The sequence below is a fragment of the Rutilus rutilus genome (assembly GCF_951802725.1).
Source record: "Rutilus rutilus genome assembly, chromosome: 12".
NCBI classification, from domain to species: Eukaryota; Metazoa; Chordata; class Actinopteri; order Cypriniformes; family Leuciscidae; genus Rutilus; species Rutilus rutilus.
In genome coordinates, this window is record NC_140217.1 from 27,907,894 (window position 1) to 27,920,660 (window position 12,767).

Consider the following 12,767-nt stretch of genomic DNA (forward strand, 5'->3'; position numbering starts at 1 on the left):
GAGGTAATAATGGCCCTGTTTTTGGAGCAGATAAACTTACAGTTTCGCTATTAGTAGAGACGCTGCTGTTGAACAACACTGTTGAGAGAGACGCACAGACTCATTTAATTCACATAGGCTAAATCTCGCTCTCTATCAGTGGCTGAAACCTCCGTTACTAGCTCTACAATGATGTTTTGGAATTAGCAACGGAGGCTTGGGATTAGATGCGTAAGAAATTAATCATACACGAGCATTTTAAGGACAAAAACCTGACAAATGTCTTGAAATACATCATCTGAACAATGTTTTGTGGTGTGGTAACCGTAGTATAAGCAGAATAATTGACTCCGGGCTGTTGAATTATTAGGAGAATAATGCACACCCGAGGTACTTTTTCTAATAATTCAACGGCCCAGAGTCAATTATTCCTTACTTAAAATAATTAAGATATTCCCAGTGTTGCTTTATTTTACATTGGTGCAGTGCTGTTTCCAAACCACTGTGAGTATTTTGCTGTGTGAACAAGCAGGAACCAGGGCAGTGAATGGAAAGCCCTGTGGGCACAGTAGTTTTCAGGGTTAGGGAGGAGAGAGAGGAGATAAGACAGACTGCGTTTCCCAGGAGGTTGTGCTATCTGTAGCAGTCAGCCAGACAGTTAGAATGGGTCATTCAGTTTATTCAGACACATGCTGACAAAGCCAAAAACATACACACTCACATAAAAGCGCTTTTCAAACAAACGCGCTCTGTTTCATACATTTCCCTAGTCACACACCAACAAGCCTTGCGGTGTAGGGTTAAGCTCTGGCCTTAAATAGGACCTTTTTTTTTTCTGTCAGTCTCAAATCCAATATGGCTCCCATAGATGAGGAATGGGCCTCAATTTGCAGAGCCACAATGGCCATGTGCAGATGAAGAGATATCTCAAATGAGATTCACAGTTGTCTTTTTCCCATTTCTTCAGAGAAGGCTATACAATAGCAGAGTCCAGCAAGAGACATGCCATTCACTCTTATGATTATAGATAGGGTTCAGGCAACAATGGGCTGCAGACACAGATTTGAGGTGTCAGAGAGAGTGAAAAGGTCTTCATATATCTTCTTTTAAACACTGAAAATTACTCAAAAGACTGTGAAGAATGGGAGGGAGAGAAATCAGTCTGGCTGCTATTGATTTGTAGTTGGGTTCCCAGTAGAGATGTATAATTTATGGCACTGTCTTGAGAATGCTGTGTGAAAACTTGATTTTCAGTGAGATTCAGTTTTCGTTAACAATATGACAATAAGATTCATGTTTGTTATTACACGACTATGTGGAATACTTGATTCTGATTGGTCAATTACGCCATCCAGCGGGATGTTTTCCCCTATAACAACTGGTAAAAACTGAAGTGCTTTACAATTACTAGGAACGTTTTGCTAGGATACTGTATCGTATCCCTTAAATGTCTGTCTAGTTTGAACTTGCTGCTTGCTAGCAACTGCTTTCTTCGCAGAAGTATTGCGTTTGGTGAGCTAATGAAATATTAAAACTCATCAATATTTTGTTTACAATTATTTAATAATGTCTTCTGTATTGCTGACTTGTTTTATACAAATGCAGTTGCTGCCATTTTGCAACGATTGTTTTGTACACGGTAATGGATTATAAGATAAAAAACAGGTACATTTTTAAAACAAATCAGTTTCATCTCAAATCAGTGTGTCTTATCGCCATAATTATTTATGTGGAGAAATGCCGTGTAATAAGTGGTAAGACTGTATCGTCTCCTTTAAATGTCTATCTAGTTTGAACTTGCCGCTGGCTAGCAACTGCTTTCTTTGCGGAAGCTTTGCGTTAAAAGACCTAAACTATGTCAACTCAAGTCAATATTTTGTGTCTAATTATTTACTTATGTGGCAAGTAGCCGTGTTATAAGCGGGATAATGTACATCCAGCTGGATGTTATTGCAGAATTAACCCCTTCAGAGTGATGCAAGACTTGAATACCCTGTCGGGCATGGTCTGTACGGATCAAGGGTCAACTATGATACGTTAAACCCGTACTATTAACCAATCAGCATCCAGGAGCTACATTGCTTTTTAACATTAGTTCATATTTCATCCTTAAACATCTGTTTTTGTTGCCTCCTCTCGTAGGTCGGCAGACATGTCCACCAGAGAAGTTTGACTGTGGTGGCTCAACAAGCAAGTGTGTGTCTTTGTCATGGCGCTGTGATGGTGAAAGGGACTGTGAAAATGGAGCAGATGAGGAGCAGTGTGCTGCAGGTAAGTCCTGGGAGGGAGAGAGAAAGGAGGAGAAAATTGCTAAAAATAGCTCCTGTCTGGATAATGCATAGTCAGACTTCAGTGTGGTATGTGTGTGAACTTAATGGAGTGGAGTGTTGGTAGTGATGTGTGAGGGAAGTACAGAAGCTAACAGATGTTTGATGTTATCGTAAGTGACAGTCTTTTCATTATGTCCTCCTGATGTGTAGGATAGATATTACAGAATGCTCTGGATCTTTAAAAAGGAGCCCCAATTTTTAGTTTCAGACCCCCAACAGTTGGTTCTTCTTGCATTGATAGACTATCACAGTGGGTGAGAGTGAGTATTATATGTGTTGTGGCTATAAATAAAATAGCAAAATAGCAATTCTGCTTACACACACACTTTCCCTCTCTTCCTTCCACACACACACACACACACACACACAATAATCTGGCTGCCAAATACAGGTATTTCAATTTAATATTATATTATAATAAACAAATATTGATTTTGCTTTGCTCTTTGCCATGCAATCTATACAAGCATTGATTCTCCAACTACCTCTTTTATGGAGAGATTATGTATTATACATTTGGCCTTTTAAAGTCCTTCAGGATCTTTATTATTATAACAAACTACTGATGTACATCTGAAAGGGTCATAGATAAAAGTTAACTCGGCATTTTAACTCTGTTTCCACTGTGATAAATCCACTGCAGAGCAGCTGCGAATTTGCTGGCTTGTTTAGTATGGCTAATATTTCCTGTACCGCATACTAAATCACCTGTTGATTATTACTATTAGTGTAATATTGTCTATATTACTGTTTTTGCATTCCCATCCCCCATGAATGTTTATTTCATTAGAAGCTGTCCATATGTTGTTTTATTGTCAGTTCATTGTCAGTTCAAATGTAAAAATTGCATGTGTGCCACTTCACTAGAGGTCGACTGATAGTGGATTTTACCGATAATGATATCGCTAGATTGGACCGCCCTGGCCGATAACCGATTAATCAACCAACATTAATCAATCAGTAGTTTTTTTTTTAAATGGATAGTGAATGAAAACAAACATAACAAATAAAATAGTGCTAACTTTATTGCAAAAATCGGAAAACTGTACTGAACCATAAAAATGTACTGTACTTTTTAAGTGTAAACAAAGTATAAATATTAATATGTTATATATACCTTGATCATTCATGTTAGTTCATTGTGGATTAACTAATGTTTCTTTAAAATGTAAAAATGTATTAGTAAATGTGGAAATTAACAATGAACAATACTTTCATCAACCTTAGTTAATGTTATAAATGGACTCTTACTGTAAAGTGTTTCAATTTGATATAAATCCAAACAGTCATGCTTAAAGATGGCCATCTTTAAATGTCTACGCCAAAGCCATAGCATTGAAATTAGACACATATGTATAGGCTATTATATGTATACCTTTTCACACTTTTTTGCCTCTATTTTAGAACACTTGATGGTTATCTAATCAAAATATGTATTACAGTGACAATATAAAAAAAAGAACTGAAATCTCATCCTCGACGGCAAACATACTGCTTTTCTCACTAATGCATCATCTAGTTAACAAATTAATTATTTTATAATTATATAAAAACACGTACGGTAGTGTACTGTATACATACCGTTTCATTGTTTGCTTTAAATCCACATCTGAAGTGTCCTACTCTATGCTGTGCGCAGTCTCGCATGTCAAAACAAACTCCACGAGGCGTCAGTGATAGCTTTTATTTTGCCTCTAGAGGCCGCTCTCATACTGTATAATGACAGCACACCCTTCTCAGTCGGCAAATTGGCAAAATGATCGGTCGACCCCTACACTTCACAATTTAAAACCTAAATACACTGATGAGATCACACTGGTTGATCATAAAGAGGATGTAAAGAGATTATTGTGTTTCTGCTTTGACCATTATCCTTTAATATCTTGTCTATAAAATACACATTTCACAATTTAATCGCCTTGCTGTGTTCATAATATGTAATCATCGCACCTTTTATCCAGCCTAGCCGCGTGTGCTTTTCATAATCTCCAAACACAGCCGTGCAAAGTCTCTTGTCTTTGTGTCACTATAGGCTTACGCTTTCTCTTATACTTCATCATGTAATAATGAATTACAGGACACGTCTTTCAACTCTAGCTCGATCTTTTATGGTTTTTCATTTTCTAACCATTAGCACTATGATTAGCACCATGACATCGTTTGTTTATCTCTGGATTTATAGCTGTGATTTGCGTGTCGCACGGTCCTGTGCTGAACTGGAAAATAAGAGCATTAACATCACTGTAATATTTCACTGCGCTGCTGATTATAATTGATTTCCTGCTTGATGTCTGGTCCTGAGACTTCTATTTTTTTTTTTTATTATAGAATAACCTGCAGGACTGTTCCTTTTGATTTATAATTGAAGGTATTAAGACACGGTCTATGAATACATATTACTCTTAATGCTGTACAGCCCATAACTTCTAAAGAATCATGTTCCCACAAAAATCACATTTCAAATCCTTTTCAAATCAGTCACCTCCACATGAACCAGAAGCTCATCAGTCAGGTGTGGCAGAACAGGGATGATTGTAGCACTTTTGGGGTTTTGCTAATTTATTATGAAACTTGTTTAGCCTAAACCGTGGCAATTTTGCATCACTGGTCTTTAAAATTATGTATTTGATTTATTGTAAATGTATATGAAAAAAAAAATGTTTTTGCATTATTATCACAGCTGAAAACTATTGTTCTGCTTAATATTTTTGTGGAAAAACAATTATTTTCAACTTTCATTTTAACCCTCTGTCTGAAATTATACGTTTTTAATGAGCGGCTTCTATAAGGGTTGTATGTAAACAGCCACTGTTAATGTCATTGCATAGGAAATGGTATCAACGGACACTCGCTATTGCACGTGAAGTAAGTGTTTTGAAAACATTATCCATATAAACACTTCATTTACAGACAAAGCATTATAAAATAATTTACTTTCGGTTTGTGATGCAGCTGCTGTCAGTTGTACAGTTGACTGCTTTCAACAAAAGTTTCTTTGCGAACTCTACATTACACTGTCCCTCGTTTACAAAACAAAATGCTCCGAACAAACATAATCCTCTGACGCTATCCAGGATGCCATTAAAATTAACCATCCACTTGTTTCCAACGCTGATATGCTTCTGAATTCTGTACAGAGATGCAAACGAGCTGTTTAAACTGGATGTGTCAAAGTAAACGTTCTTTTAAAATCTATTTATGGGGCTTTATATTCTAGCTGAACCCCCAGTGTGAGTTTTCATTTTATTTTAGAAGTGTTTTGTTGTTTAAAGAAAGACCTTTACAATGATCATGTTAGTTGATCTATAGCGTGCCATGGGAGCTGAATAGTTGTGAAAAGTGTTGAGCGCGTCCGTTTTTGGCTCAGCGCCGTTCAGAGTGCAAAAGCACGTTTGAATTTAAGGCACAATATGTAACTTTTTTGCTTTAAAAATAGCAAAAATCACTATATCTATGTTATATATATATTTTTGTTGTGTACTTACATTATCCCGACTGTTTCCAACAACTTTCAAACCAGGAGAAATTTGTAATTTAATTCGAAGACACGGACCGTTTCTTTATTTCCGTTTTGTCGCCGTCAATGGCGTCATATCCGCGTTGTCCCTGGTTTCCGCTCGTACTGCCGTAGCAACCAGAGCCCTCTGATAGTAACCAAGGCGACAGACGTGGACAACTGTGTAGTTCGCAATGTCTATTTGCACGCTGTTGTTGTTTCGTTCAAACATTATGGACCATGACAAGCAGACTTTGGATAAAAAAGGAGAACTAAAACGAGAATCAATATCAGCGCGGTGTTTTCGAGATGCCTAGAGCTTCCATAGACAGTATATAAACGAGAGCTCCACGTCCGAGACTTCGACCGCTCCTACATGTACTTTATTAAACAGGTGAGCACATTTACATAAAACTAATCAATGTTATATAGTTCAACAATGATAAAATGTTAGAATATGATCTGTATGTTATTCTAATGTTGATCTAGCTTACTGCTAGTCTCATACAGACAAACTAACAAATAAATTTCAACACATTCAAATGCAGTTTAGTGTGCTAGTGTAATGTTAGACCAAGTGCGCTGCGTTACCTCACAAGTTTAATTTGTCTAATAAACTGACCTGTGAGTAGTAATTCTGCACTTGCGTGTAGTTCGGTAGAATGAAATGTCCTTATTCCTTTTATATCCGCGGGACTCGCGTCGTGTGTGGAGCTGATAGCTGTCTCTTAGCAATCCCGACCTGCTTCATATCACAGTCATGATTAAAAACATCGATGTATTCAGTCATCCATAAACATTATTAGATCGGTCGGCTTGACGTTGACGACAAGATCCATAATTCTTAGCAAATGTTGCGTCATCAAACTACGCCTTTGTTATTGTAACATTAGGTTAGCGACCCCTAGCGGTGAAAAATTCCATACTGTACGTTTAAAATGAATCTCGTTTCGGGGGTGGATGGGGGACAAATTCTAAACTGAGGGGGCAATGCACCCAAGTGACGCCGGCCCTGTGTAGACTGCGTCATTGATTATAATGGGTTCTATTAGTAAAGTTATGCTGAATGCCAGTGGGCGGGGCCTATGGTGCAATGATGATTATTATTATGTAATAAGATGTGTTCTTAACATCACTGCACAACAAAAACAACAACATAACTGCAAAAATAGTCAGCAAGTAGCAAAACACTAACAGCATTATTTATTCATGCTGCAGTTGCATGCTGGGAGGTCAAAAATCACCAGCATTGCTCAAGAGTTTGTTCAGAAAAAATTCTTAGGGTAGTTAGGGTAGGACCAACATTTGGGGGAATAGCATTGGTGGTGTTTTGTAGATTCAAAGTTCTTCACAATTCTTAGTGCCCTGTGGGCTGAATAAAATGTCAAATCCTTTGCAGGGCATTATACTATAATACATAATGCTAAAAAACATAATACTGTTTTAGAGCTTTAATTTACTGAAAGGGTCAGCAGTGCCCTTTTAGAAGCTTTACCAGACTCCACACGTATGCCTGCTGCATCCACAAAGCCCTTTGTAGTGTGCAAAAGGTTGGAAGATTTACATAAAACATATCTTGTGGAGTCACAGACATGAATAATATACCTCCTAACATCATATTTCCATTTCTGTAGAAGAAAGGCAGTATTTGCCCTCAAACTCAGCTGTCCTTTTGCTCTCTACTCTCTCTTTCCCCTCTATTACCTTAATCTCCAGATACACTGGAAAGGAAGCTTTTAAGTATAAATTATTATCAGTAACCTGCGTTAAAAATGCACAATCAAAGTACTCTTTGCTCTTGTGGAAGCCCTATGAAGAAAGTTTGAAAGGTTTTAATTTCTGAAACTGCGTTTAGGCCGAGAAGGACCCCTGCTGAGGCAGAGCTGTGGCGTTTAGCTCATTATGTGGGTGCAGTTCCATGACGCGAAGGGAAAAAATCCCGCAAAGCCTCAATTAAAACTTTATCGTTATTGTTATAGTTAACGTCCTTGGTGTGAATGGGTCTTAATGCTCTCACTGAACTGTATGTTTTAGGTTATCACCAAAGCACAGGGCTGGTGGGAACAATTATGGTGGAGAGGGACAATCTGGTGTGAAAACATGCGTCAATTAATTCAAGTCACATCCCTCTGTTTGATTTGTTAGCACTGCACCTGGACAAGAGAGGCAGATATCTCAAATGAGCTGTCAATTTCCAAAAGTTCCACTAAATGTTTAGTTCGGTCTTGTAGTACACCAAGTAAAAGGTCACAGGATGTGATTGTCACTCTTGTGAATAGAACTCTGTGTGGACAGAACAAGATTAAGCTCTCAAACAGAAGAGTGACGTGTACTTGGCAATTAAAAATCTATGACTTCCTGTCACTGCAAATGCGTGAACACGTCTTTAAGGGATATCTTTTTTTTTCTCTTTTGTAAGAATAAAGAATTTTTATTGGTGCCTCTCAGCTCCTTTAATATCTATTAAATGCTCGAGTGTTTGTGTTTTATGATGTAATATAATTTGATTGTAATTATCACCGTTAGATTTGTGTCATTCTGTGGGTGATATTACCCTTGAAAACTCATGACTCTCTCTCTTTATCATTCTGTGTTCCCCACCTCTGCCTCTCATTGTACATCCATAGAGATTAATGTACTGCACAGACACCCACTTGATTCAGACCCATCAGAAACTAATTAGGAGAGATATTAAAACATGCTAAAGCAATAAAAAAGAGATTACAAAATGACATTTGTGAAACTCTCGAGGATGTAGACTTCTGAATTGGAAACTTAACTGTTACTTGCTAGAATTAATGCCTTTTTCTAAATTGATTTTACACTTTTCTCCAAACTAAGGTCAATGGTCTCCAAACAATTAACACAGCCATCCAAACAGACTCTTAGTTTAGAAAAAAAAAAAAAGTTTAGCATTTTCTTCACATAACACTTTTAATGAACACTGGAAGCTAAACTATTGAAAATAGTTCCTCTCATTTCTGTCTGGCAAGAGAATTTTATTCTCTCAATGTTTTCTCAAGCTTTGGATTTCACGAAAGAACGGATGAACTGTATATGTTGAATCCACACCTGGAACGCACCTGACTTAATATCTCTGCAGGCCCTTTATTGCTTGGAGAAGAGTTACTTTGTCAAAGCGTGCGGTCGAACACTTCCCATCTACAGGAACAAATCCAGAATTGAACTGTTCCCTCTCTTCTTCCTCTACCCGGTCCACACCTCTTCTTTGTCTTCTACCACTTCTTCCTCTTTTCACCAGGGTCAACATTATTTGTTTGCTCTGAATATTTACACATGACCCCTTTTATGCATAGTGAAGTCACGATAGTTGTGTGTGAAATTTGATAAATTGCATTACTGGTGCTGTGTGCATCACTAACCTAAAAGCTTTTAACTTCTGTTGTAAAAGCAAGAACTTTAAATCAGTGTATTTGGAGAAAATGTGTGTATTTAGAGAAACTTTGTGAGTTGTATTTGGGAAAAAAAATATGTATGAAATTTGAATACCATCAAGAAAAAAATCTGCATTCCATTTAGGAAAATTATTTAAGTCATGTTTAAAAAAACATGTGAAATCAATTGAGAAAAACTTGCGACCATGTGTAGCAACTCAAAGTATGTTGAGATACTCTAATTTTGGGGTCAGTTTTTTTGAAAGAAAGTAATACTTTAAGTCAGCAACAACAAATTAAATGATCAAAGGTGAGAGTAAGTCATTTTCATTGTTAACAAAACATCTATTTCAAATAAATGGAGTTAAAAAAAAAAAACGTATTTACATTTTGCTTAATATATGCTTAGCATTAATAATAAAAAATATATATATATATTGAGCGTTAAATCAACTTATTAGGGATCAAGTGACATAGAAGACTAGAGTAATGGATGCTGAAAATTCAGCTTTGCAAGATTTTGCCATAGAAAACAGATATTTTAAAATGTAATATTATTTCACAAAGTGACTGTTTTACTGGACAAACCTCAAACTTTTGAACAGCAGTGAACACTGGAACAACAACTCACTATTTGACCTACATTTAACATATAACTGCATCGCCCATGAAAATCAAACACGAATGTGACGTTGCATTTGCAACTCACTCAGGGTCAGAGGAAGGTCATGCTTGCTGTGTGCATAGCCGCTAGCACTGAAACGTAAGCATGTTTACTATGACTGGTACTCAACTGTGAACTCATTCTCGTGTAGCTACCTTGGTCACACACCAGAGCCTATTCAATGAATTAAGATCACATGGAAATTGCAGTCAAGCACTGAGGCGTGTAATGTCGATCATTGCCTTGAGATGACTATGAGAACAGATTAGAGAACCAAGGGGAGCTAGTGACACCCAGTAGATCTTAATGTGGGTGGTTTTGAAGTGCACAGATACAGATAGAAATACTGAGATGGAAGAAAGAAAAGACAGAAAAGACAAACATGTGAACCAGTCTCATAGTTTGTGGAGAAAGAGGTTATGTGTGGGAGTATATTGTATGCATAGTTGTTTGAGTTTATGTGAATGTGTTATATTTGCTGTTCTTGGTAAGGCTACAAGCAAACAGTCTTCTCTGTGTCCTCTTTAATATATAAAACAGTGTGGGTGTAATAAATTGATTCTCTCTGTTCCAAAACCTATTGAGCTATTTGCAAAACCTATTTGCTCTCCAAGCCTACGTAGGCAGCATCCTAAAAGGAACCTAACATGCTCTACCATTCAAATGTTTGATGAAAGAAGTCTCTTATGCTCACCAACGCTGCATTTATTTGATTGTTTCGATTTTAATATATATTTTAAAATGCAATTTATTCATGTGATGTGAAAGCTGAATTTTCAGCATCATTACTCCAGTCTTCAGTGTCACATGATCCTCCAGAAATCATTCTAATATGCTGATTTGCTGCTCAAGAAACATTTCTTATTATCAATGTTCAAAACAGTAATGCATAATATATATTCCAGGCATTTTTGATTAATAGATTACGGAAGCCCTCAACCGCAACACAGAAAAAAAATCTACAATTACGAGAAAAAAGTCGTATCATTTCGAGATGAAAATAAAAATGTTTTGACTTTATTCTCGGAATTTTATTTTTTACGTTGCGGTTCAGGAGATATTTGTTAAAATATAGATTGTTCAAAGAATATCATTTATTTGAAATATAAACTTTTTATAACAATGCAAATGACTTTTGATCTTTTGCATCCTTTTTCAAATGTATTAATTTCTTCTTCTTTTTTTTTTTTGTTGTAAAAATCTTACTGACCTTAAACTTTTTAACTGTAGTGTAAATATTGATGAAATAATCTATTTCACTAAGAATTTAACTATTTTATTTAAAACCTACATTGCATTTATAATGTATTATGTTATTGTTATATTATCATTATTTTGTACTTTTACATATATAATTTTAAATCATTTTAAAGTCTGGCATCTTGGATGATTTTTCTCAGAAGCTTGTTGCTGTGCATTTTGGTGTTGCCTTGTCCATTAAGGATGTCTATGTAGGCAGCTCACTAGGATTTGCAACAGAGCTTCTGTCTTTCTCGCCGCCTTTGTTTTTCTTTTCTTTTTTTTTTCACTTTTCACCCAGAGAAGGCTTTAGCACTTGTTTGGGTGCTGTGAAAATTCTCATCACTGAAAAACACAACATACAACTCTCTGCTGCTGTTCCACTGAGGAGGGCTTGACTGTAATAATGAAGTATTACAGTATCTGCTGAAGCATTTCCTCAAGGGAGATTCAGAGGGGCTAGATGCGACGCAACCAGAACATCTATTAATCTGATTATATCAGTATCTTCATGATTATTACCAACAGCCAATGTAATTACGGCAAATAATAAATCTGTTTTCATGCATCCATGTAAAATTATAATTACAGCACTGGTGGGAAGTCTAACACCATGGCCACACCATGTTTTAAATATCTATTTGTAATGTTGTTTTTGGTGTTCATTTTATTACCTGGGTGACATCGAAGATAATGAATTCTGAAATGTGCTGTCTAAAACTGTTAGTCACCTGATGGAAGCATACAGGAATTGACCATGATTCCCAGTGAAATTAATGAATCATTTGCTTTTTGATAATGCCAGAATAAATGTTTGGTTCATTTCAAATCTAGGCGTTAATCATTATTATCACAATCCGATGGGTTTTATTTTATTTTTTTAGAATATTTTGTGTGCACAGTTGTCTATACAGGAAAGCTTTTGCCCTTTAAGACTTTATGTGGGTGGGAATATTGGTTGTACTCAGCACACAGTTGCATAGGCCAAGGTGTTTGCACCCGTGTAATTCCAGACATTATGCTGAACCCCTTCTATCCCCTGACAATAGCCTGATATTTCTCTTTCATCTGCACTGCCATTTGGTAAGCCACCCAGAGGTAATGCCCCCCACCCCTGGTCAACATATAGCCGCACTTCAGCAAGTGTGAAAACGTATTTCCTTTCACTGTGAACAGCTGAAGGCTTGGTGCAAAGAGGTTTGTCCAGAGCGCTCTGCTCTAAATGAATTTGTAGCACAGGGGGATCAATCATTTCCAAACTGCATAGCTGCTCTCCCAGTCATTTCTGCACTGTAAAAAAGAACTTGCACTTGTTACCTTGAGGAGCTATTTCTCTTATGAGTCACATTGGCTTATCTAACACATAAAATGACCTTCATTGGTGTCAACCAAGTCAAGTTTGATTGTTAATTAATTTCTTTGAGTTGAATAAAACTAGTTAATTTAGATGCTGATACATTAAGGTTAACCTTTAAAGTCAGTTAAAAGTCCTATGGAATTAAAATAGTCGTTTTTTTGTGTGTTATTTATATGCTAATGTACTCCTAAATGTTGACAACATTTACTTCTAGCAGGTCATGGGCATTTCAAAGATTTAGTAGATGCTCTTTGCTAGACTAAGTATAAATGGCAAAACAAAGAGTATTTTCTATAGTGTAAGTAGT

The 12,767-nt window shown here is 36.6% G+C and overlaps 1 protein-coding gene across 6 annotated transcripts in view; it reads left to right on the forward strand.

Moving 5' to 3' along the window:
* Positions 1 to 12,767, forward strand: part of lrp8 (low density lipoprotein receptor-related protein 8, apolipoprotein e receptor) — a 153,934-nt gene that overhangs the window by 94,953 nt on the left and 46,214 nt on the right. For all 6 annotated transcript variants that reach the window (XM_084426309.1, XM_084426310.1, XM_084426306.1 and 3 more), the window contains exon 4: positions 2,122 to 2,250. In XM_084426309.1, coding sequence (XP_084282435.1) covers positions 2,122 to 2,250 — 129 coding nt within the window. The remainder of the gene's footprint in view (positions 1 to 2,121; positions 2,251 to 12,767) is intronic.